Source organism: Parus major, chromosome 12 (genome assembly GCF_001522545.3).
Source record: "Parus major isolate Abel chromosome 12, Parus_major1.1, whole genome shotgun sequence".
In the NCBI taxonomy this organism is placed as follows: Eukaryota; Metazoa; Chordata; class Aves; order Passeriformes; family Paridae; genus Parus; species Parus major.
Genome location: NC_031781.1, coordinates 8,030,108 through 8,056,368, shown reverse-complemented (window position 1 = coordinate 8,056,368; position 26,261 = coordinate 8,030,108). Strand labels below are relative to the sequence as shown.

The 26,261-nt window shown below is 37.0% G+C and overlaps 1 protein-coding gene across 7 annotated transcripts in view; it reads left to right on the top strand.

The window, feature by feature from the left end:
- The window catches only part of ARHGEF3 (Rho guanine nucleotide exchange factor 3), a 100,499-nt gene that overhangs the window by 42,224 nt on the left and 32,014 nt on the right, over window positions 1-26,261 (top strand). For 6 of the 7 annotated variants that reach the window (XR_002002234.1, XR_002002232.1, XM_015640652.2 and 3 more), the window contains one exon: window positions 10,802-10,864. Coding sequence is in view for 5 of the 7 variants with exons in the window: in XM_015640652.2 (XP_015496138.2) it covers window positions 10,802-10,864 (63 nt within the window). In the remaining 2 variants the exon portion in view is untranslated. Of the gene's footprint in view, window positions 1-992; window positions 1,129-10,801; window positions 10,865-26,261 lie in introns of those variants that run through there. The other variant, XM_015640657.3, reaches the window with a different exon arrangement.

The window sequence follows — 26,261 nt, the reverse complement described above, 5'->3', positions numbered from 1 at the left end:
GGTCTGAAATGTCTGTGTACTGAAAGGTCTTTCAGTCAGTATTTTCTATCTGCAGAGATGTTGTAGCTTCACTTCTCAGAGGAACTGGTTGCTCACTGGTATCAGTTTCACCTTTTATCTTCTTCCTCCAAGCTCAGCAGAATTTTTTTTTATTCTGAAGAAAGATTCCACCAGCTCACTAAGGACTTGTTTTCTTTAAAGATGAAGTTTGAATTGCTGTTATCTTGCTATCCAAACTCAAATGTATCTTGATATTCTTGCCCAGTGGAAGAATGCAGAATTCTGCTGATAGCAAGACCAGCTCTGTGTTTGTAGATCTGAGCAAGTCACGAAAGATTGAACAGGATAGGGGCAAATCAAGAGTGAGGTGTAATTCTTTCTTTCTACTACTGATAAAATCCAAGTCTGTACTTGTCCTTACATGCAAAATTGGGATGATCTGCTGTGCTTATCTTTGCTCCTTTATTCTGGCCTGATTCTCAGTCTGTACTTCATTTTTACCATTATGCCTCTGTTAATTTAAGAACTCCTCCTAAACATATCCCATAACTTCTCAAATACTGAAAAAAAAAATAAAAAAAGCCTGTAAAATAAATATTTAAAAGTTCTTCCCGGTATCTACCAGCTGTTTTGTTTGCTGAGATATCTGCATTTGGACATAGTTGTCTGCCCTTGAGTTTGAAGCCTATTGTTGCTCTTTAAAAATTGCACAGGTGGGAGATGGACTCTTTCAAAGTTCCCAGACACCTACTTGATATTTTAGAAACCTCTTAGTGATATCTTTACCTTCACCATACTGCTGATGTTCACTTACTGGCTGTTTGTAAAACACTTTTGTCTGTTTAAAATATTGTTGTGAACCGGAGTGTGAGAGAAAAGCCAGGACAGAGATAGACACAACGGTACGGATCAGCTTCTGACACTTGCAGTGCACTGCATGACAGGAAGCGAGAGCAAACTGTGTGGCTGCATGGGGAGGAGTTCCTGCCGAAAACTGAAGGACAGACATAGGGACTCCTTTGTAGCAAAGACTTTCTACTGTCACGCTGAAAATTAAGAAACCTCCTTAAATCTGAGTACGATACAAAGTAACTCATGGTGTGGTGCTGCTTATTTGTGCATCATCAGGTAAGTGTGAATTGGGATTGTGTAACTTTTTATTGTTTGTGTGTAAGTTGGAATTGCACAGATACTCCTTCCAAGCATGCCAAGATTTAAGATTTGGTATTGATTAAACCAGAATGTTGCTTGGCAGGAATGTTTTCTTATGCAAGGAAAGAAATTTGGTAAAAGTTGAGGTAATACACTCTGCTATTGCCAGTGGGATGGAGGACGGCTTATTTTTTTCTCTTTGTTGGTTGGTTGTTGCTGCAGGGTGATGGGTTTAGGTCTTTGCTTCTGCTTATCTGTCATACCCATGTAAACATCTCTGCCATGGTCTCCTAGCCTGAAAATGTGAATTTTAGCTGATGCTAGGACTTACAGGGGAATATTTGTAGCAATATGCATTATTGTCTCCATTGTCAAAGCGAAAGCTGTAACACATCCTACTTACAGTGTATTTACACTGCAGAATGATTCTGCTCTGCAGCATGTGGATGTGGTATCACCTGGAAAACTGGGTGCTGTTATGGACACTGCACTTTGGAGAGATGTGGACAGAAAAGTAGCAAGGTTGATGATGTAGAAAATACAGCCTTTGAGGGAGGTTTAAATGGTTTAGTGCATCTTGTGTGCAGAAAAACAAGATGATATAAGATGTGGGTATAGGTTTATCTCCGAGTGTGTATGAACTATTTCAAAGTGGGCACTTGTTCTCTTTTCGCCAAGTGTAGCAGGAATAAATGGTCTTTTTTCACAGCAAGGGAGATTCAGTTTAGATATTTTGGAGATAAATGCTTCCTGGTTGTCATGTTCATCAAGAGTAGAAAGCATATAATTATATGTTATGTAATTCTATAGAAGTATAGAATTAAAATCTGTCATTTCAAACTACTGTGTATAAACTTTCCTGTCTTACATGTTGCAGTGGTTTGCATTTAGTACTTGGTTGTTCATAGTGATTTGTGTTGAGCTTTGATTTTGGACTGTTAATCTGTGAATAGGAGTAGCCATTAGGGACACCAGTGAACGATGTGATCTGAGATTTTGCAGCTCCAGCCCCAGTTTACAGCATCCTTTCTTGGAAAACTAGAGAGCATCCTAGCATTTAGGAATTCAAGTTATTTCAAAATATTTGTGTGTATTTTGACTAAAACTGTACTTTGAAGTTCTTAGAAATATGTGATCAAGGCTGGGGGCTGTAGAGTGAAGTGAATCAGGGATGTGGAAAACTTATGGCTCTACAACACCTGATAGGAGATTGTAGCCAGGTGGGGGTTTGGCTCTTCTCCCAGGTAACAAGAGACAGGACAAGAGGAAGCAGCATCAAGTTGCACCTGGGAAGGTTTAGATTTGATATTAAGGAAAATTTCCTCACTAAAAGCACTGTCAAGCACTGGAGAGGGATGCCCAGTACAGTGCTGGAATCACCATCCCTGGAGGTGTTTAAAAGCTGTGTTGTTGTGGCACTGAGGGACGTGAGTTAGCAGTGGCTTGGCAGTGCTGGGCTGATGGTTGGACTTGGTGATCTTAGAGGGATTTTCCAGCCTAAGGAATTCTGTGACTTGATCTTCAAGAGCCTGTGTGCCCTGCAAGTGCACAAAACTTAAGGATAGAGTTAGAGCATTAAAACACCCCAACTTGGATTATTCTTGCTTTTACAACCAATCCTATGCTAAATTCCCTCAGTACAAACTATACAAGGGCAGGAGCTGCAAATTCATCACCTCAGGTTGCCAAAGACTAAGGAATCCAGGGATTGTTTGCATGCTGACTGGTTATATGACTTGGAAACATGAAGAACTGTATCTGATAGATCTCAGCTGAAAAGAGAGAGAAGAATAGAAGCTGAATCTAAATAGTGTATGGACTCTTTTATATTGCATCTTAATTTTTATTTATATACTAGGTGAGTTAAGAATTAGATATTGATTGTGTTAATTAGAAGCATAACTTATGTAGGAGTGTTCAGATTCTGGCTGAGAAAGGATTCTCATGCAACAAAAAACTCCTATGGAAAAGCAATAAATATAACTTATTTAGCTGAATTTGATTTGGATTTTACTGTAAAGTTTGCAAATGTTTCAGTGGTTTCAATCATGCTCTGGATTCCAGTTACTGGTCCTCTCCCTGTCTTCCAAAAAGGGGAAGGAAGAAGGTTAAATAAAGGCAGAGTAAATACGAGTCCTCAAACAAAGCTGTGCTAATCCTTGTCCTTACAGCATCCCGTACATGCACACCCATTTCCTGTTGTTAATGTTAAACACATTGAATATAACTTTCATTTCATTGTTCACTTCAGTGTCCTTTTTACATTACATTGACCGGAAAATCTCCAATCCATCACAACAAGCAGTGCAGAAGCAGAGGCTGCTGGCTGTGGTGAGGGGAGGCTGCCAAGGAGCTGCCATTTTGGCCAGCAGGGATGTGATGACTCCTGGAAGCGCTTGAAAAATGTGAAAGTCATCAGTGGCAGAGATGACCTCACCACCATTGCAGTTTTTGCTGTGCTGTAGCAGAGCAGAATCTGTTTTTTCATTTGTTTGTTTTCTTTGGAATATCAGGAACAAGCAAGTTCTGTTCCTAGCACCAAGTATCCAGGGCTCCTGCCAGCTGAACTTGTGCAGGATGGACTGTCCATGCTGTGTCCCAGGCTCAGTGCAGACTGTGCAATGGGGTCATTCTGGTCATTTCTTCTTAAAAGCATTAATGTTAAAGATTTTGTGTCATTTCTGAGAAAATGAAACCTGGAAGGTCTCTGGCATTCCAAACAGTAGAAGGCACTGGAAGTATACATGGAAACCAGTTTTATTATAACACTAAAGAATTTTTGGTTGCAAGTTCCTTTTGCCAATATAACATAATAAAGGATTGTGATACTGAAATGCAGGGTAGCAGACGTTCAAAGAAATTTTTGTGTTAGAATTTACTATTCTGATATTATGGTCTCCAAAAGCATATATGATGCATTATTCAGCTAATAAAAGTGTCATGCTCTGGGGACACTTGTTTTGAGATGTTTTTGTCTCTCCATCCTTCAAACTCTTGTCAGTGGTACAGCCACAGAAGTGGGAGATGAACAGGGAGCTCACTGGTATTGGCAAGAAGGTGAGTGACAGGCTGTGGTAAAGGAAAAGAGGGCTGACCTTTAAAGGTGGTGGAAGATCCATCTCTTTCTGAAAAGGCTTAAACTCTAGGGAATGAATTGTCACTTTTTTGTGAAATTGTAATTGGTTATCTTGGAACCAAGCCCCATATTCCACAGGAACTGCAGTTATTTCTTGCTGGGGACTGCAGCCAGAGCTGTGTGATTAATATGTCACATTATCCTGCTATACAGACTTTCTAGAGTTGTGCATCTTTCATTTTTTTTCTTTTTCCCTTCTTTCATCTCCACCTTTATTTCATTTTAGATGCTTGAATGACAGTGCAGCAGGAATGTGATATGATGAAAAGTGTGTAATCCTGTGTGAGGCTTACTCTTTATTTCAGTATCAGTATCATTCTGGCTTGAAGCTGGGTAATGCAACCCCACTGCTGTCTCTTCTAGTTCACTTCTGAACTCTGCTTGGTGGGATTATAGCCCATCACCTGTGGCAGGGAATGTTAAATGAGTTATTATTCAACTAATCTTAACAGAAAGTTATTAATGTCCTGCCTAGTAATTAAGCTGGATCCAAGGCATATTTCATTAACTGAGTAATAACACCAGGTAAGAAAAATGCTGAAGTTTTTTAGGCATTCCTCTTGTACTAGGAAGACTAAACTGAAATGTTTTAACTTCTCTGTTTGCGGTCTGTGTCATCTGTTAAACTTTTGGAAACATTTTAAATTAGCCAGAGAATTGAAACATTGAAGCAGTCCACTTTGTACTTTTTTTCTTTCATCCTACCTCCCTTATTGCATTCCTCTTAACATCTGTTTTGTACTGTTTGTGCCTCATCACTGGACTCTGTCCTGAGTCCTCCATACTCTGTGGTGTAACTAACTGGGAGCTTGATAATTTTGAGATCATTTGAATGTAATTTGAAATGGAAACAGAGAAAACTTGATACAGATCTTATAACACAGGAGCAACAGCAGATGGAACTTCTGGAGTCATTAGAAGAATAAATATGGTCTTAGCAAGTGGTACTTTTCAGGGATTTTTAAGGAGTGATCAATGTGTGTTGTTGGTTGGATGGGTATGGATGCACTGACAAGCTACAAAGAAAAAACAATGAGAATTTTGGTTTCTGAATATTCTTTTGAATTTACCAACTTCTGTATACATTAGAGATTTAAGAATTAGGAGGGTGCTTAGAAGTGCATATCTATATTTGAGTATGTACATGTGGATGTTGCTGATAGAAAACATTTACATATCAAGAGAATTTATAAGCTAACTGGATTAAAAAAAAAAAGTTGTATAAAAACAGAGTGACTAGAAATTCATGTTGAAGTCTGGATTATTGTTGTGATTTCATGTCTTTCTGTAAGGAAATGATGTTATACTCCTGCCTTATTCTGAGCTGCCTCAACACTGGCTGTGATTCCTAGGGCATAAGCCATCATCTGGCTTTGTGTGGGAGGGTTCCTTGTAGATGTAGAGGTGTTCTCAGCTGGCTCAGGAGATACTGATTGCTTTTTAAAATTAAAAGAAAAAAAAATAATCATGTAATTATGCTGCTTTTCATGCAGACATAATTCACCCTTTGGAGTGAGGTTTAAACCTGGCCTGTGATGTTTGACTTTTTATTAAGTACTTGATCAATTTTCTCCTGTCCTTCCACATTAATCCCTTTTGATTTTATTTTTGCTCTACCGGATCTCTCCAAATTGTTTTTCTTTGGGTAGTTTTGGTTTTTAATTTAGTCTCATACAGATATTGTCTCTGGTAAAAGTGTACCATAAACTATAGAGGAGCATAAAGCTCAGAGCAATGAATCCCTTCCTGTCTTTTTCTCAACAGTAAAAATGATACAAAACTTTGTTAGCTAAATGGTATTCCCTTTTCTGTATTATTGGAAATTACAAACATATATGTATATACACTTGTTATATGCATATATGTATATATATATATGTGTACGTGTGTATATATGCACTTCTGCTTATTTATATTTATTTAAACCATATAACTCCATTATTTACAAAGTTATTTTCTTCCAATTAACAGTATTGAAGTGTGTTCAGTTATATGTTCTGGAAAGACTTTTAAAAAATATTTTCATATGAAAACAATCTGAAATACTGACTAATTGAATGGTTTCTAATTTTTCTTTGTTTTGGGCTTTTTGTTTTGGGGGCATGGAAAAAGTCTATTTCATTAGAATGGTTTCCTCCATGAAAAAAAGACTTAAAGTTGCTTAGTGTTTGATTTTGAAATGAGTCTGTCTCTGACTGAGAAGGTCTAAGGGCATGATGTGCCTATTCAAATACATTATCTTGAATTGTTGCTTATTTTGATACCAGTCTGTGTGCAGACACATCTCTAAGCATTTAGAATGGACAGATGATTTAACAAAAGTCAGTGACTCTTCTGAAAAGCGTTTCCTTCCCCATCACAGGGTGGGTTTTGTCAAGCTATTTTTGTGCGTCTTTACATTTTATCTCCCAAGTGGTTAAGTATAAATCTGTGGTATTGATAATTAAAACCCTGTGATGGTGACCATGTTAATCCAGCCTTCCTCATAACAATGTCTTATTGCTCTAATTCCTTTAATGAAATCACTGCTTTAATGTATAATTGGATATCTTACCTTATCATCTCCTGTGAGATAATTATGGAAAGCAACTCTTTCCTGCTGTGTTAAGGCCAGGAAGTGTCCTGTCTCTGTAACTGTGGGTGTAGGCACAGCCTTTTGGGCAACAGCATCACAAACATTAGGATTCAAAATTATAATGCAAAAAGCTTTTTCAGCCTAGAGGTACGTGTGTTCAGATGCAGGTAATGAACCTGTGTGGTCAATTGGAAAACATGGACACATTTCTGATCCGAATATGTTCTTGCTACTGTTTTCATGCAGGTGTGTACCCATTTGTTAAGGTCTCTGAATACTGTGAAAAAAAAAAAAAAAAAAGTTATTGAAGTGTTCCAGGCCTTCCTGTTTTCCCAGGAAGACAAACAGCATCATAACATTTTTAAATTTAGTTTGGTTCATGTACATACAAATTGTACCAGAGAGGTGCTCTGTGGTGAGATGGCATTTGTCCATTGCTCACAGCCCGGTGTGGAGTTAGCACAGTGTTCTGTGTTCTGCATGTCACACAATGCTGCAGTGGGCCATTCTCATGTCAGAGTGTGATGGGCATGGTGAGAGAGCAGGGCTGGGCTGAAGACAGAGCCTGCCTTGCTGTGGGACACTGCAGTGCTTCCTCATCCAGCCCTGCCCTGGGCTCTGCCAGAGGCTGCTACACCAGGCTGAGCTTCTGGGCTACTTTGTTGAGAGGTTTGTGTTTCTTCATGTGCCGTGTGAGTTAAAACATAAAATGGATGGCAACAATTAAGGGGTGGGATGTGGCAGATTCAGGGGTCAGTTGCATTGTGCTATGACAGCTGAGACAGGACTTGTAACCCCTTTGGGGAAAAGATCTTCACAAAGAGCAGGGATTAATTTAATGAGCACCTTATGCTCTCTGCACAATATCCACTGCAATCTTTGCTTCTAATCCACTTATAATGGACACAGAAATTTATCTGTGATCTGGTAGCTCAATTATTGGATTTTTTTTTTTTTTTTGCCATGCAGTTCTGTGTCCCCTTTATACAATGGTAATAGTCCTTGAAACTCTCAGAAATACTAAATCATTAATCTTGCCTGCAGTAGTTAATATTTAACAATTTCTATATGAAATGACTTGTGTTGCATAAGCACTAAGACTAACAGAGAACATAAGGAATATAATATTTGCATACTTCTGGTTAACATTTTATTCATTAGTTTTTATATTGTGTGTATTTCTTTTCAGTAAATAGAAGTTTTAGAATAAAGTGAGGAATGATCCTTTGTGAAGGAAGCCCAGTGAAGTCTGAGGTAGAGGAAGAGATGCATTTTGTGGAGGCTGTCCCAGACTTAATATGAAATTGCTTTTCCTACACTTTATGAATATTTTCATTGCTTTTAGTCTGTACATCACAGTTGATACTGATTTGTTCCTCAGGAGTGTATTGATGTTTAGTTATATAACCAAAGAGGTTGCCTCTAAATAAGATAGGAGTATTTTAATTCCTGCTGACTCCATTTTTTGCTGTGCTTTACCTGAATAGCTTTGCTGTGGATCCTTGTCCTCATGGACACTGCTTTGGCCATGATACCTCCGTGCTTTGCACCCAGACAGCCGCTTTGAATGGAGCAGTTAGAAGCCCACACACAGTTGTTGTGTAACTTTCCCTCTGCAGTAAAATGATGTCCTACCTCATTCAAGTTCACTTCAATCCTGTAGCCTTGCCTAGTACAATTGTACTTCATATTATGTAATTTATAGTCACAATCCACTTTCATTCGAGTTGGCCTGTGTTGGAAGTGCCACCTCCTCTGGTAATCTGTAGCCATGTGACTGCAGTAAGAATCTTATAGTTTGTTATTTAACAAAGGAACTGCCTATTTGTTGTGTGTATGATCATTTGTCACCCTCTATTAGAAGTGAAATTGAGCCTAAGATGTCAGACTGAAATCAACACCATCCCAAGCTGTGGATGCAGTTGCATCCTGTCCATCTATACACAAGAAGCATCAGTTATAGACACAAGTTTAGACTCAGTACACCAGATCCATGCACCATTTTAAGTTATCCTTCTCTTGTAGAAAGCTGTATTCCAAATCCAAAAGCTGTTCATTTTTAGTTAACCTGTGTCTACTGTGTAGGAGGGGTGGTACTATTCAGTGTTATAATTTCCTTTTGTGAAGTAAAGACTCAGTAGAAACTTAAGTTGAATCAATATATGATTTTTGAGTGCAACTAAAGGATGCATGCATTTGGGTCCCCAGAATTATAATTAGGTTTGAAAAACAGTCTGCAACATGTTCACTAGAATCTTAGGAGATGTTACCCTCTGGGCAAAGTACTGACCAGACAGATCTCATCCCTGGTTTGTGTTTTTCATAACAAATTCATATTGGCTAACCCTAGAATAGTAATTCAGGTTAGTTTATCCTGTGGGGGGAAAAAACCGAACCTTAGAAAAGACTGATACAGGATAAGCAAACGTAGTATTATTTCAGATATTTCTGTTCCTAGCTCAGTGTGGTCTGGTCCAGAAATTTCTGTGTCCTAATCAGTCCTTTAACTTGTTTCTAGTAGTCCACACTGTAACAGTAAAGGGGATTTGATTGTGCTTAGTCTGAGGTTGAAGAATTACTTTTTGTCAAACACTTCTCACTGTGTAAAGTGGTGACAGAACTCATGGTCCAGTTTCTGAATAATAACAATTTAAAACACAGCTGTTGCTGACTTTGAAATTACTGTTTAAAAAAAGTATTAGAAGTCACTTTCTGAAAACAAGCAAAATTGTATTTAAATGAGTCAAAGATCGGCTGAAAACCAGTGAGTAAACATAAAAGGTTTCAACACTAGGAGTTTCATTTTAAAACAGTATGAAATCAAAACTTCTGGATTTTGTGATAAATATTCCTTATTTTTTTTTTTCATTAAAAAACAGTTCTTGGGAACCATATGCTTGACCTAATAGATATGAAGCTGTTTCACTGGCTTCACAAGAGCTGGGAGCATGGACACGGCATGGAGGGGTGGATATAATTTTTCTGTGTTTTTTTTTAAATTAAAAATACCTGCATTGTGTGCAGCTCTGCCTTTTTTCTGAGCTTTGGGAATCCCATAAGCTATGAACTCTGTATGGCATCTGTCTGGGGTTTTTGGTCTCTAAATTGCTCATCTTTGACTTCTGTAGACTGGAAACTAAATCCCTAGGTATAATTATGTGTGACTGCTTGTTTCCGGTTGACAGTGGAAGACAGCACAGCTGGATAAATAAGAATCTTGTATTCTGTGACTTCTCTTGTTTCCTGAATCTTTGTGGCCTGGTAGAAAAAGCAGAGGTCTGTTAAATGACATTTTGTACTTATTTGAAGTGCATGCAGATTAATCTTGTGGTGAACCTGTGAAATGACAGGAGAGAGGGCTTGCCATTTGCAAACCCAAAACCTGAATATGGAGAAAAATGCAATCCCTGACATGGAGAGTGAAACCCTAACATACACTAATGTAATTCCTGCAGTACAATTCACCTTTTAGCCTCACCTTCTATATTGACTATCTGGGGATTGGACTTGATTGCTGAAGGTAGCCTTTGAAAAATCTTAAGTATAAGCTTTCAGCACAAAATATGAGTTTCTCTTCCTGACAGACTCATTAATTACAAAAGTTCATATCAAGTGCCAAAGTATGGTTTACAATATGGAATAATTACTTATGCTTTTAGTTGTAACTAAAGCAGTTAAGAAGTTTCTTAACTGAAGTGAACCTATCTGACCAGAAGAAGGAACAGCATTTAATTCACCATGTACTAATAGGTACCTTTTCAACTTGTGAAAAGCGAGTTTATATTCACATACATGATGGTTATAATGATGATGAGAGTAAATTAAATATATATACACATATGTGAATGACATCATGATGTATACTTGTTTTGGAATAAAGCCAATGGCAGTTGGTACTGTTCACTAAAACTGAGCTTTCTTTTCATTTTGCTTTATAGAAAAAACGGAAACAGAGTACTCAAGATGAAGATACAATCAGTATCTGCAGCCTGGATACAAGTGTGAGTAATTTAATTTTCTTTTTTGCCCTCCCCCTCTACCCCCTAAAACTAAAATATGGCTGTTAGGAGTATTCTGAAATAAGCCTATTCTATCTCCTCAGCTGTGTTGTTTTCATATATAGCATGAACACCTTGTTCTGCTTGTTATGAAAAAAATGTTTGTTACATTACTGCTCTCATTTTCTGTATTAAACCTTTAAAAGAAAAATGAAGCCATAATGACAGTTTATTGTAAAGCATTGAATCTCTTAGAAGTAATTGACACGAGAAAAGGGCTTTGTGAATGTAGGATTTAAATACAGACCTTTTATCCTGTTGAATGGGTGTATGAGAAATTCCATTTCAGTTGTCAGTTGTGGCTAATGCAAGCTGTAGGAACCAAATTCTTCCTGTTGATTATGGTGGATGTTGAATCCAAGTATTAATGAGGCTAATTATGCAGTGCACTGCAATGTGTGTTGTTTTTCCTGTAAATTTGTGACATAAAGGTACACTTGAAGTTATTGTTTCAAATTCAAGGAACTAAAATAGAGGCAGGAAAATTTGCTATTCCTTCTGTTCAGTGTTTTCATCAATATTTCCAGTATTCTGTTTACAGTCAGCTGTTGAACCAGTTTTCCTTTTCTCTAGACCTCTCATATAGTACAGACAGAAAAAGTAATGGAAAAAATATAGAATAAACACTGCTTGTTTTAACAATTTTATTTCTTAGCAAGTGTCAAAACTAGTGCTGTGGTTTCTTTAATGATCAGATGTTAATTTTGGTTTGAAGTATACCTGTTCTTTGAAGCATTAATTGCATTTTAGGGCTCACCTGCCTAGATTGCTGCAGACAAACACAAGCTCTTGCAGGCACTCAAGTGAGCTGGGTAGAATCCAGCACTATTCTGGAAATCATAATCCCACAGTAGCCTGACTGTGAGCTAATACTTTAATGTTAGTTAATCCCATCAGACCTTACATTGGGCCCAACCTCAAAGGAATTGTTATTCCTTTAAAAGAGTTTTGAAGGAATTTTTGTTCTTCAGGGAAAATTGGAAATTGTTGACTATTTATTATTATTTTGGACAAATTGATTGTTTTTACATGCTTAGCTCCGATCTGGGATGGAAAATGATGGATTTAACTATTTTTATGTTTCTGGGAAAAGCACGTATTTTATTCTTCTATGATTAAAATAATTAGGTAAAATTCCCTTGTGTGGAATCTGTTATACTGCTGTAGAAATACTTGGATGAATGTAGTTCTCCTTTGGCTAATAGCTAAAGATGTAAATATTGTTTGAAGGGGACAGTTTCCATTAACAGAAGAACTCCTGGAGGAGGGTGGTCTAATGTGACCTTGCCTCTGAGTTTGCCCCACGGAAATACAGAGTACTGAGCAAAGTGAGTTTTGTGGTTTACTGATGAACAATAGATACAGCAATAATAATTGCAGTATCCTTCTTTTGCAATTATTAAATGCCACTTAAAAATTATAAAATATTATTTTCTTAGTACAGCTTTTCTGTGTAATCATTATTACTGGCATGATAAACATGAACTGGAGAAGAGATAAAGTAATTCAGAAAATGTTGATCTATAAGAAAATTACTAATAAAAACTATTGAATTTGTATTTTCATTAAAAAACTTGTAAATCCCTACTTTAGAGGGATCTTGTCAATAAAGTGTGTGAAGGGCTGCTAAGAAAACTATTCCCATTGTCAACAATACAGAACTTCACTGTTTAAATGCATGCTGGAGTCTGCATTAGAAAATAGGGGGTGAGAAATTAATGGTTGAAGAAGTTTGAATCTTATAGTGTTTCAGAATCACTCAGGCCAACAGAGTGGGGAATATCCCATGAGGATATAAAGGGTATGTGTTGTATCTTGAAGAATGATCAGTTTATTTAAATGTAGAACTTAGATAAATATTAGTTGATTTATCTTTTTTTGCTTGAGATAACTTCAAGCTTGAGATAACTGTCACTCCTTTTTTTCTGTTACCAGGAAGTGCTTGATTAATTTATGCTGCACATGTGTATTATCTCTTACTTAGCCCTGAACTCTTCTACATTGCAGTACTACAGGTTCTTGTTCAGCATGTGATACACACTGTGCCCTCACCACTGACAGGACTTGCTGTTAAGGCCAGTTTGCCTCTGGCTGTGACAGGAGACTTAAACTGTTGTTGTGACTTGGAGAGGGTAGGTGCCTTTGGTTAAGAAAATGAGCCTGGCATGTGAATTCAGAACAGCACCATCAGGTTTTTTAACTTCAGGTGATGGTTCAAATGCGCCCATCAAAACTTGGTGCTGTTGACATTAAAACAAGTTGGGCAGGAAGAGTTCACATTTTCTCATTGCTTATGTTCCTGCCCTTTAGATTATCATCCCCCCAAGTAAAGGAGAACTGTCACCTTTGTGAGCCTCCTGGATGTGGCCAATAAACTTTTGTTTTTCCTTTCATATTGTATTTTTCTTATGATTAATGATAAAGACAGTGCTGAGGATGCAACTAGACCAAACACCAAGTGTCTCATGTGATTTGAAAATATTGGAGGGTCTTCCAATTGCACTGTGGAATCCTGTAGCACAAAAGGGATGATTGGAATCCAGCAGTCCATAACTGTAGAGGCATTTTGGTCTCTGTGAGCTTAAATGCTATTTATGTTGAATAGAGACGTGTATTTTTGTGTTTTGGGTTTTGATTTTAGAGAGCCATAGCTGACATTATAGGTAATTCAAGATTTCTGTTACAAGGCAGAGTTGGCTGTCATTTGTTCTCAGGTTTGTGATGGAAAATTTCAAAAAGAAGTAACATATCAAAAATAATCAGTTCATACCTCATAGAAACCAGTGGTGGTGATGTATTGCAAGGTCATTTTTCCTTTTGCAATTGTTCTCCAGTCCTCACATACAGAGTAACTTATTCCCAAAAATGAAAGGGCACTGAAGAAAGGGATGAGGAGAAGTGTCTAGAATAATTAAAACTTTAGAACAGTTTCTGTTTTAAAAAAACAGCCAAATATACTGGAACTTATTTAAACTGAAATCAAATATCCTGGGAACAAACTGGCACATGATTAGTTCCATGAGAAATGGTCTGTCTAAGGTTATTTCCTCTCTTGGGACTAAGGGCACAAAATGAAGCTGTTTGTAGGTTCCTACCAAAGCAAAAGTGATGCCATTTCACCTTCCACACAGTGGCACAATTCTGGCACAGGGTGTTGTGGATACCAGAGGTTTTGCAGGAGTTCAAAAAACAAATAGGGTAAATTCATGGAAGAAAAAACCATCAAGAGCTATTAGACTGAGTGAAGTCATCCATCTGAGGAAGCCCTTGAAGTTGCATATTTCTGAGTCTGGGAGAGCAAACAACATGTCTGTCACTAAGTGTTTACTCTGCTTTCACATATTTCACTGGAGAGTTTTTTTCACTATTGCTAGGGAAATGGTGCTGGCCTGAGATCCATCCTTGGCCTGTCATGGCCATTCTCAGGAGACTTTGATTAGCCCAATGCAATACCATCTTTTCTTCCAAGCAATGACAGTTTTGAAATTACTTAATGAGGGCTCTATGCTTACTTGGAGTCTTTGGATTATAGCATGATGTACATAAATAAATATTCAGGTTCCTTTGTCTAGCAACTCTCTTAAACCCTTGAAAAGATGTGCCAAATTGTTTATATGTATATCTTAAATGAATTTATTTTCCAGGCTTAACAATATGAAAATTTGAATGTGTGTGTTCCCTATTATGAATTTGGATTTTCACTGGGATAATGATAGATCATTAATTTTTTACAGATAATAAATCTCTCAAGCTGTCTAATAAAATTGGTTATTTTTATGAAATATTGTATGTATTTAAGAAATCAGTATATTGGGCTCTCCTGTGTAGCACACTGTCTGGTTTGCATGAGATGAACGACTCCTAGTCTGGTCAGTTCTCCACCTCCCTGAGCTGTTGATGTAAAAAGCTTGTGGTGCATTCACTCGGCACTGGTTTCACAGCCATCACCTCAGGGATGTTTTTGTGCTTGGCAATAGAATGATCTGGCCATCTTTACTGTCTAATGATTCCAGTTTGTGTAAATGTGTCTGTTGGCCACCTTTTTTCCAGGAGAGGTGGCATTGAAGCAGAGTATTAACTATTTAATGACTGGATTGCTTCATACCATTCATTGCTTCATTCCTTGTAAAGCAGCATCCATATGGGTTTCCTGCCAATTACATCATCATGTATCTACAATCCTTTTACAAAAATGGATTTAAATTTTATTTTCTGTGACTGACCATTGCCAGACATACCTGTCTTTTCTGAGGGAATAAGTCATACTGACAGAATTTCCTCTCACAGGAAACACTGCTTGGAGCTTCGCTGACTCAGGACAAGGAATGGTAACCCAAGTATATTAAATGATCTTTGTATTTGTTTAGTGATCTGGACTGGTGCTGATGCTTCAGGAGTTGATAAACTGGCTTATTAAACTGACTGGTTGGACTTGGCTCATTTTATTGCCAGCTTAAAGAAGTGGATTTGCAAATCTCCTCAATGTCAAATAGTTTGTGATAACTTGTGACAGATGTGGCCAGCAGACTGTGAGGACTGAGTGCGTGAACATACAAGGCCACAGCGGTCAGAAGTTAATTTAAAGGGGAATGTGTGCAGTATCTGACATGGCTTTGTTCACGTTGGCCTCCACTGAGAGGCTTAATTCAGTCCATGGACTTCAGCCTGTCCAGTTACAGTGTCAGCCAGGGGTGTTTAATGCTTGTGCTCTTCAAATGGTGATAGCTTCTGGAAATGCATATGCATAATGATTTAGAGACATTATGTAATTAACCTGGCTTACATAAACTTCAGATTTTATCAGTGTCCCTTTAAAGGCTGGGGAATTGGGTCAGGTAAACTAAGACAGCTTTAAAGATCATAGAGGGCAAAGTACTTTTTTGTTTTTAAAACACCTCCATGAGCTCTGCTCTGTATTCCTCTTGTTGCAGACATTCTCTCCTTAGTTAAATTCTGAGCAGCTTCTGGATTATTTGTGTCTGTGCTCTTGCTTCTCATTGCTGCTGTGACTTCTGTTCTTTCCTCATAACCCTGCTTTGAAATGTGGTTCTTCATTCAGTGCTCTTCTTGTGAGCCTGGTGCAGCACTGGAGGGTTGTGCTCCTTACTCAGGCACAGGATGCTGGTTCTTTATTTGTATTCCATAGCTATTAAATGTAGTTAATACATCACACTGAGCAAAATGGTGGTGAGCACTGTTATCTGGAGATTATTGCACAGAGCACTCAACAATGCATTTTTAATAGCTGTTGTAAGAGGGGTAACTGCGTAGTTGAAATCTTGTAATGGTGATCATACGTCTGAACTCTGTAAAATGATAAATAACTCAGGAGATATCCAGAACAAAAAGCTGGTAAAACCTAATACAAAATTTGGACTTTTCAGAATAAAATTGTACTTGATCAAAATTCCGTCCAGAAAAAGAATCAGGGCAATGGTGTGCAGTTCTCCTCTGGAATTGGTTGTATGCAGATTTGTTGTAAAGTCTTGGAAGATGCTGTTGTTATATTGAGAAGGAACATACAACAAATACTTGATGAAGTAGACATGTAAAACAGTTTCATAAAGAAGGTAAAGTTCCAGAAGAGCTATTTTTTTTGTTATATAGAACAGTTATCATTAATGAAAATTAAGCTCTGCCAAGTAGTGACTTACTATTGAGTGAACTGGAAATGTCTTATTGCTCATCTGTCTACTTCCAAGTTAATAAAATATATCCCAGTATAAAATACAAGAAAAAGGTACCCAGACTTAAGGTACATTTGCATACATAGACCAGAGTTCATTAATTTTGATTGCTTTTAGTGCAAAGTGATCATTTATTATGTATTTAATAGTCAATATAGTGAAACATTATTTGACCTAATTAAACTTAATTATAAATTCAATTATATTTGATTGCTAAGGTATGGCAAGCCAGCTTTATAAGCTTAGGTAGGATTACTTCCACATCAGCTTATCAGAGTCAAGATAATTAAAATATATATTGTATCTGAGTCTTTTATTTCTATAAACTGTGGTCTCTTGCATGTTCATAGTATAAAAGGTCTTCAGCTTGCCCAGTAGGATGTATACAATATGTTTGAATTATTCATAACCTTTGAATATTGCTATGCAGCAGGGTGGTCAGTGCTCATCTGGATTCAGACTTCATTATACAGTGACTATTCTTAATCCATTATTAATCCCTCATATAATTGTCATAGACTACACCCTGTCTGCTGCTGGCATTATTTGGAGTAATGCTCTGTATCTTAAGGCTCTGTTTTGTTACTGTCTTGCTGCTTCTCATTAGATAAGGCCTACAAGTGCTTTATTGGAAAAATGTGTAAATTGCTGGTCAGGCTGTATTTTTCCCCCACTGCATTCTAGTGATCTCAGAGTTCCTGTGTAGTTATATAATTACTCTAAATTTATGTGAACAACTACTCAGAATTTGGCTAATTGTTCCAGTAAATCCCATGGATTATTTTGGTGAAGACAGCAAATGCATGATGAATTCAGACATCTTCTGTGCAAATCTGCCTGTACAAATATGCCAAACCTTTGGAAATGCGCACCAAACATTCTTGAAACATATTTGGGAACTGAGTAAGAAAATTTGTTTCTTGTACATATTCACCTGTTTTCTAGAAATCAATTGTTTTGTAGATGCCTTAAATGAAGTATGATCATTACAACTAACTTCTTTTAATGGTTTAGCTCAAACTATAACAGTATCTTACTGTGATTTGCTGGCATCTATTTGTCTGCTCCTATTTAAATTCATGTGCAAGGCATTATTTTATACAACATCATCACTTTGTTGTACGTGCTGTTTCCTTTGCTTTGAGATTATTTATACAATTCTTGGCATTCTGCAGCCTCTGAAGGGGAAGTAAAACCACAAAATGGTTTTTTTGGGGGACTTATTGGGGAAGTTTTGTTGGGGAACTTGTCGGTTCCTAGAAAATTATTTTTCTTCAATTTTTTTTTTCCTGATGAGGCATGCTCAGTGTTACTGTTCTGAAACGGAAATATGTATAACTGTGGAGCAAGAAAGGTGTGATAAAACCCCAAACCTGATGGTTTTCAGACACAGCAAAGATATCCCTTATACTTTTGACATGTTGTTGATCAAATCTTAGATTATGATCAAGTCTTGGGAACTGTGGAAGAATTCTAATACAAATCTGAAAACAAGTTATACCAATTCTTAAATGAGGTATGCTTTGGTGAGATGCCAATTTTTTCTTCCCTTAGCTGTACTGACAAAAGAGAAGAAAAGGAGCTAAGGTTTTGCCTCCAAATCAGAAAAGTTTCATCAAAAACATCATCTCAGTCTGTGAACTTAACTGACAACAGCAGCAAATTATCTCAGTGAGAAATATGACACAAAAGATAACTTAATCTTCATAAATATGAAGATTTTGTAATTCTCATGATTTGCATGTTATCTTTTATCTTTCTGATTCAGTCAAAAGTAGTGTACGTAAGTCTGTGTTCTATTTCAAAGAATTGCTTTGTATAATAATAGCAGTGTAATTTACGATATTCTACTAGAACAGAAAATGACAATTGAAGTTTGAATTCAGTTTAAATTACTTTTGTGTTACAGTAACAGGCTTGACATTTGCTTATTTTCCACATGGCAAATGGGGAGCATTTGTGAACTGAAATTAGCCAGATGTTATTGGCAGCTATGAAGTTGGATATCTATTAGGCAATGCGTGTGGTAGTTGGTTTGATGAATATTTGCAGAGAGGGTTCCATAACAAAATTGAATCAAGTAATGAGTTACTGTAATTTGGTTTATTTAGAGGTCAAAATAAAAACCGATATTAGTTCTATAGAGATAAATATTGTATAATGCCATACATTTTCTAAAATTAAGTTTTATACATCATTATTGGTAACTGTATTTTATATTGAATTTATAATATAACTCTGCAGACATAATTTGTAAGAAAAATAAAGGCACCATGTAAGCAATGTGTGTGGCCAGGAGCCAAAGAGTGGAGGTTTTTCAAGTTATGTTAAACTTTTGACAGAAGCAATCTACCTATATTTATTCTGTGGAAGAGGGAAAGGATGGCCCATTCATCCTCAAATAATATCCACTGGGAATGTGTGACATAGTCCAGTGCTTACTGAAGTCTCGACTGGAAGCCAAGCCAGGATTTAATTGAATTAGCATGGCTGTATAGTTAAAGTCCATAGATTTCTGGAATGCCAGCTATATTTTGGCTGTGCCTCCAGAAGTGACCAACTGTAACAGGAAATTAAGTTTGTACATAAATACACCAGGATGCCTCTGTACATCATAGCATTAGGACAGGCCTTGTGAGGGCATTGTCCCATCCATCTTCTGCTGGCTGAATTAAATTATAATGAAATTATTCATTACAGATAGTTTTGCATGGTCTTTTTTTGAAGCCTCTACTACTCCTGCAGGCAATCCAGCCTAGAGTTTCTCTGTCTATTGTTAACAAGGTTTCCTAGTCACAAACCAGTGTAAGGCACTGTCTTACACCACATGTGAGCATTCAGATCAGTATAAAATCCCCTGAACAGGTATGGCCAGAGGATCCTGTACTGTACTTTCTACTGTAGCCAGGAACTACAGAAAAGCAGTTCTTTCAGACAATGCCTTTTCCTTAGGCAGGTCAGAGGAGGTGTTTTTGTTTCAGTTAATGTAAAGTGAAAGTAATTTTATCAAGATATTGAGGTGATTTTCATTAAATAATAGATAACATCTCCCTCTGTCTTTTGAAGAAACCTCTTTTACTAGGCTTTGTGTTTTTTAAAACACAAAACCTAGTAAACAAACTGCATCTTAGCAGGAAAATCATTATCCAATAACTTCTGCAGCAAGAAAAACAAAGACAAGCTTACTGTTAAAATTTTTCTAGTAGGTACTTTCTCATTTTAGCTGGTGAAAGTAATGAAAAAAAAAGAGATAAGAAATTTCACTCAGATATTTGTGGTTACATGGTCTATTTGGCTTGTTTTTATTCCTTTATGAGTGTTTTCTGTGTACCCTTCAGTGGATCACTGGACTTCTCTCTTCATCAGATGCTTATCTGAAAAATGCAGCAAATGTGTGTTTATTTTCCTAACCTGCTTTGAGACCAAACTGCAGAAATTCCTTGAGGAGTGTTCTGTACTGCCAGTGCCATGACTGCAATTGGAAGAGTACATCCCAATGCAGGCTGTAACATGATTTGTCATAAAAGTTTAATACTTTTCTCTGGGGTAATCTTAGAATGCTGTGGTAATGTCACAATAATCCTAGAAAGTTATCTCTGCATAGCATGTATTTTTCAATTAATTTGGTAGCCTTTAGGTCCTCTTATCTCTTAGAGAAAAAAAATTTATTGTTTTTTCTGTCATTCTGTTATCTCTCTAAATCTGTAATCAGTACAGCTGAAGGGTATCTGCTTACAGCTGCTGGCTCTTTCATGCACCTGCACCATGTTCACTTTCCATGGTGTACAAAGCAGCCAGGAGGGGAAAGCAAATATAAGCTTAACAAGTGTTTCTAAATGATTGAAGAGTATTTTACAAAAAAACATAATAGGTTATTTTTTACAAGTGTATGAATGTGTTTGTCAATACAATACTAGCACATCACCTCTACTGCTGATGAACAAAACTGTAGAAAAAAGTGAACTAAACTTGCAGAGTAATAGTCTCAGGGGTTAAGATATACCCGCTAAAATACAGAAGGCTGAACAAGAGTATCTTGTAAAGTCATCCCACCTGGATGAGGACAGAACATCTCTAGAGGTAATTTATGAGATTTTTATATTTATTTGAACTTCTTCATTTACATGACTACAAAAATTAGCAAAACATTAAAAAATTTTGCTGTGAACCTGCAAGGTGCATTCATGCAAATCTGCATTTGCAGGATAAAATGTAAATCTGATGCTATATTAGAGGATTTTTAATTTACTTCCTCTATACTCTTGTATCTTGTCTGCTAAATCAGCCATTAGTTGTATTAAAAGGTCTATTTTTTAATTGATCTTAGGGCAATGTTTATAAAAATCTAGCTGATAGTTTTTACCACTGTTTTCAAAGAAACCAATACTGAAAGGATTTGATTTTGTCTTGGGAAACGTTCAGACTTTCATCTACTATTTTTGTACATAAAATACATTATTTAAACTATATATTTGCTTTGTACTTGTGGTAGATGTTGCCCTTTTGAGTTTTGTTTGCCTCTAAGAGCTTAATCCCTTCATGGAGGAGGGATTCACTTGATTTATCTAAGTAATCTGGCTTCTTTAGTGAACATTTGATAGAATTGGAAACCAAACCACAATCTTTTTAAAGCTCACCTTCCTGGAACACAGGTAATTTAAATTTAAACCCTTTATGAAACAGTTGCTATGGTATATGTAGGTACAACTACACTAGTAATGAAGCTAGGACGTGTTTAATTTTGCCTTGCATTGCTTTCCACTTGGCAATTTCCCATTGGGTAAAGGAAAAGGAAATGGAAGAAGGAACAAATTGTTAGTGGCAACATTAACATCTTTTGTCTGTTAAAGCATCATCAGAAAAGCTAAAATATTATAGCTCTTCCATGTGGAAGCTTCTATATGGAAAATGTAGGTCTTATCCTTGGGGATTACAACAGCTAATGAAGGAACCCTTTATTGTTCTCAGATTACTGTCATTTACTGATATGGAAACAGCTTGAACCAGCCAAACTTGCACTTGAGAGTTTGGAATGGCATCACCTGAAACCTGCTTCAATGGCCTATTCTTTATAGAATTAGCTTGAATTGATATAGAATCAACTTGAATTGATGCTTATGTACAGCAAAACTGAATCAACAGCAACTCTAGGAAGCTGCAAATGGATGCAAGTTCCCTGTGAGCAGCAGTCACTGACACTCTCAGGTGTTTATGTAATGTAGCTGTAAATTTACAAAAGTCATATGTGCTGATTTGTTTAGGTACATCATTTGTGAAGGAATCAGCTGCTGCTTTGCAAATAATCTGTCAGGGCAGCTAAAGCAGAACCCAGTAAAAAAAATATGCATGTAAGATCTGCTGTTACTTAACAACAAAAATAAATGGAAGGAAATGCTCCAAAAATAACTGGGGAATTTTTTTTCTCTATACCACTCCAAAGATTATTCTTTAAAATACAGAAGTTAAATATCTGGCCTCATCTATGGGAAGGTGGTTTGTGCTGAGCACTAAGCTGATCAAGAAGAAAGTTTACAGAAATGCCATTCCTGTCATGAGTCGATGAATGCATGGAGTTGACACATTCCTGACCCTGACTTTCCAGCTGAATTAGTAGTTGAAATGCTGATACAGGGTACTGGGAGGTTCCATCTGAGACTGCTTGGAACAGCCACATGAATCATATGGCTTTAGACAGAATATTTAAAATAATTCTGAGACAAAAAGACTAAGAATGGAGAAGGCTGTTGTTTATTAGGTAAGATAACTATTTGTGCTGTACCTGCTTGTCCAGGTAATAGCTTAGCAGCAGACTGAGACCCAGATGGTACCAGTGACTGCCAGAGGCACCCTCGTGTCTCTGGTAATTGGCAGTTGCCTTTCCTCTTTTACCTCTCCATGTTTTGTAGCAATAAAAGACTATTAAAGCAAGCAGCAGTGTTTTTCAATACTGCTTGCCGTGCTTAATTGTGTGCTGCATTCAAGTGCGTGTTGGTTCCACTTCATTAATTAATTCCAGGCTGCCAATTACAGGAGGCAGCTGAAATACAAACCTCTTCTCTGTGCTGACACCTCCCCTCCCTGGTCAGGTGTGACAGCTAAAACCCTGCGTGACTCAGTTCAACAGGAAGAAGTAGCACTTTGAAATTTAATTAAGACAAGGTGTCTTTGAAGTTTCTTCCCCATCCCCCTCATCCTCTGGTTATTTCCTGATACATTTTTGGGGCCAACTTCAGCAAGTTTAGGAAGGAACAGGTTTGGAAAACAGACTCATGCTTCCTGAAAAGAACCATTAGACACTTCCAGCCAGTTTCACAAACAAGAAATTATCCTCACCCTATAAGAACTGAATAGAGTAGGAAAGAAACTGTGCTAACTGTGTTAGGTATTGGAATTCATTCATATATGGAAAAGTGTTTAACAAAATGATTGTATAAGAATCTTAAAAACTATGATCAAAGTGTTATCTCTTGGAAATATTTCTTTAGTATTCTTGCCCTTTTTTCAGTGATGAGTACTGGGGGTGGCATGGAGGTAGGAATTGAGTGTCACTCAATTCCCTTATTTTATTTTGTTGTTTTTTTTTTAATGTGAGCTGTTCAGACACTTTGTGAGTATTGGTCACCTCACAGCTTCTACACTTAGTAAAAAGGACTGAAAAAGTGGTCCTGAGATTATGGATGGCAGACAACAGTCTCAGAGATCACTTTAATGACTCCTGTGGCCACATGAAAGAAAAAAATTGCAAAAAATTCCTAATTACAAGTTTGACGTAAACTTGTAAAAAGCGTAAACACCGCTTGTTTAATATTGTTATCCATGATCCCTAAAATTTGGGAATTGCTGGTACACAATCTTTGTAGCTTTTCTTTGCAAAGAATGTCCAATTCCTGAGCCACTTGCCTGCAAATTGTACTTACAGAGGTAACTGTACTTGGGTATTTTGTGGTCAGAGGCAAAACTAGACTTGTGCTATATGCTTCTCTAAGGTTTGAGAGAGGGTGGGGACCACTGGACAGTATTTCTGATGTCATTTTTCAGCATAATGTTTGGTAACATTTTCCTACTGAGTTGGATAGGAAGTCATAGTGAAAACTGCTCTTCTCCTAACACCACAGATAGAATCAGAGTTAAACATTTCCCTCTTGCTATTTTCTCTTTTGCAAGGAATATCTCTCTTTGTAGTAATTTCTTAATTTGGTTTATCTCTGTTACTGTTATTTTTAAAAATTTGCAATATCTCACTCAAAACTGCTTTTTCATAATCTGGATACAAATATAAAAATTGATTGACAGGATTTTTGATTGCCTTGGACCTTGCAGAGGATGGGGGGATATTACAATTCTTACAGAAAGGTTGGGTCAGAAGCCGATTGATTTAGAGATTCTTGCTGCTCAGGTGCTGCAGATGTTGAGAAAGAATGTGAGGGCAAGACAATGATTAAAAAAATCCAAACCTGTACACCACAAGCAAAGCAACATTCCCACCTTGAGCTATTGTATATTGGGGAAATAATATCTGAATCAAAATTCTATTGTAGATACACTGTAGGTATGTAAATGTTTAACTCAAGACAAAAAAGGAGGTGCTATTAGGGTAGGTAGGAATTGTAAAACAAGTGCAAAGCATTAGACTGTGCCTTCCACAAGATCTGTTACCCAGTTATTGTATCTTTCCCATATGTGCAAGTAATATCAGACTGGTGATTTAGTTTCATAGAGATCAGGGAAGCTGCTCGTGTTCAAAAAGGTCTTTGTAGCTTCTTATTTCAGCTGTTTGGCTTATTCATGTGATGTGGTTAATATATCCTGCAATGACACGTTTTAATGCACATCTGCTGTTAGATAGCACGTACTGAAACAAATGGCACTTCCTGAGCTAACAAAATAGATGGATTCTTACTGTGGCAAAACTGCAATCATTTGGATAGACATCCTTTATTTTAATAAAAATACCAGAGCTAGAGGAAGCAATTAGGAACAGAAGCAGGTAGTCTCTAAGTGTTTGTACAAAAACAAACCCACCAAATTCCAGAGAACAGTATGTAATAACATACCTGTGTTTCTACTGCAGATATGAGCTGCATTCCAATCTTTATTGTACAGCTATGCTCTTATGAAGCTGTCCTTTCAGCCTTTCAGTTTGGATTCATCAGTGTAATGGTTGGACATTTCATAGGACTTAATCCCTTTTCTTTGTGGATTATCATTGCAACTCCCTTAGTCTTGAATACCCAGTCTGTGCTCTCTTCCTGGGTCCTGTTTTGTTTTAGGGAGAAATGGAGCAGTGAATTCAAGAGGAGCTGGCAGAGAACATTGACAACACCGGTAGTGTGTGTGACAATGTGCTTGAAGTAAAACACAAGGATTAACATTATTCCTTCTGCTTTATTGCAATGTGTTCACATGACAGCAGTCTGCTCACTTTTTTGTCCCACTTGTTACTTGGTTTATACTTTTCATTATTTAACTATCATACCCAGAATAAGATAAGTGTTCAGGCAGTGAAATGTTATCGTGTTTCTAATGGATAATTATTAATCAAAATGAAGGTCCTGTAGCCTGCAGCCTGGAAAAACATGGGCTTTATTTCTATTGCACGTTTTGCTTCCCTTTTCCTCTTTCAACTTTTATAGGTGACAAAATATTTTTGCTTCAATCAAAGTTAACCATTCTGGATGGTTAAAACTGTTTTTTTACTACAGAAAATGGTTCTTTGTTAAAAGCCCATTTCCTTCAGCTAACTTAATTACCAAGAAGTGTTATGTAACCTTGTTCTCTTCTGTAGTAGCCTAGAATTCATACACAAACTCACAGTTTGAGAGCTGAAGAGTGAAATAAGGTTCCTTGGTAGGGAATTTTTTTTTAAATTCAAGATCACTTGCATGTCTACTTAAACTGCTGCTTGTGCACGGGGTTGAAGGTCACATTATGTAGAAGGACTGTCTCTGGGAATTTCATGCTGGACAATGTTGTGTATAGGTTGCTAGTGGGGTATTCATGGTAGCCTTCAACACTAAATTTGTTCTACCCATCAATTACAGAATTCATATTGCCACACATAAAAATTCAGATACAAGAATTAATTTAATGTGATAATGCCTTCTTTTCTAAAATTCTTTTGCTGTGTTGTTGTATGGCATCAAATTCACCTGAGAAGTAGGGCCTTTTATATACCCTGTGTCTAATTTTGTATATTATTTGCCATTTTCCTAGGTAATAATTTTGATTGTTCTGTTCTTCTCTTTGCATTGCTCTAATGACTTCAATTGTGCAAAAACTACAAAGGCTTTTGAAAGGGGATAGATAAATTCGTTATCCCAATCCCACAAATTCCACAGACCTGCCATTCAGGTTGTTCACTCCTGTTCCTGTCTTAGAATAACAGCCTTCATTCTCAACTTGATTTTTATTTTTATTTTATTTTTAACCTGTGTGGTTTTCTCCTGCTATACATTCCCATGTTACCAGAAGAATCCTTCCCAAAAGTTACATGTTGATTAGAACAAACTTATCAGCTGTTACTGTTCTTGAGCTCTGAGACCAGTGCCCTGCATTAAAAGTATATGGCTTCTCTGTACCCCCAATATACTCTCTTTTTAACATGCATTCTTAGAACAAAGTAATTTAGGGCTATGGTTGAGATTTAAGTCTCC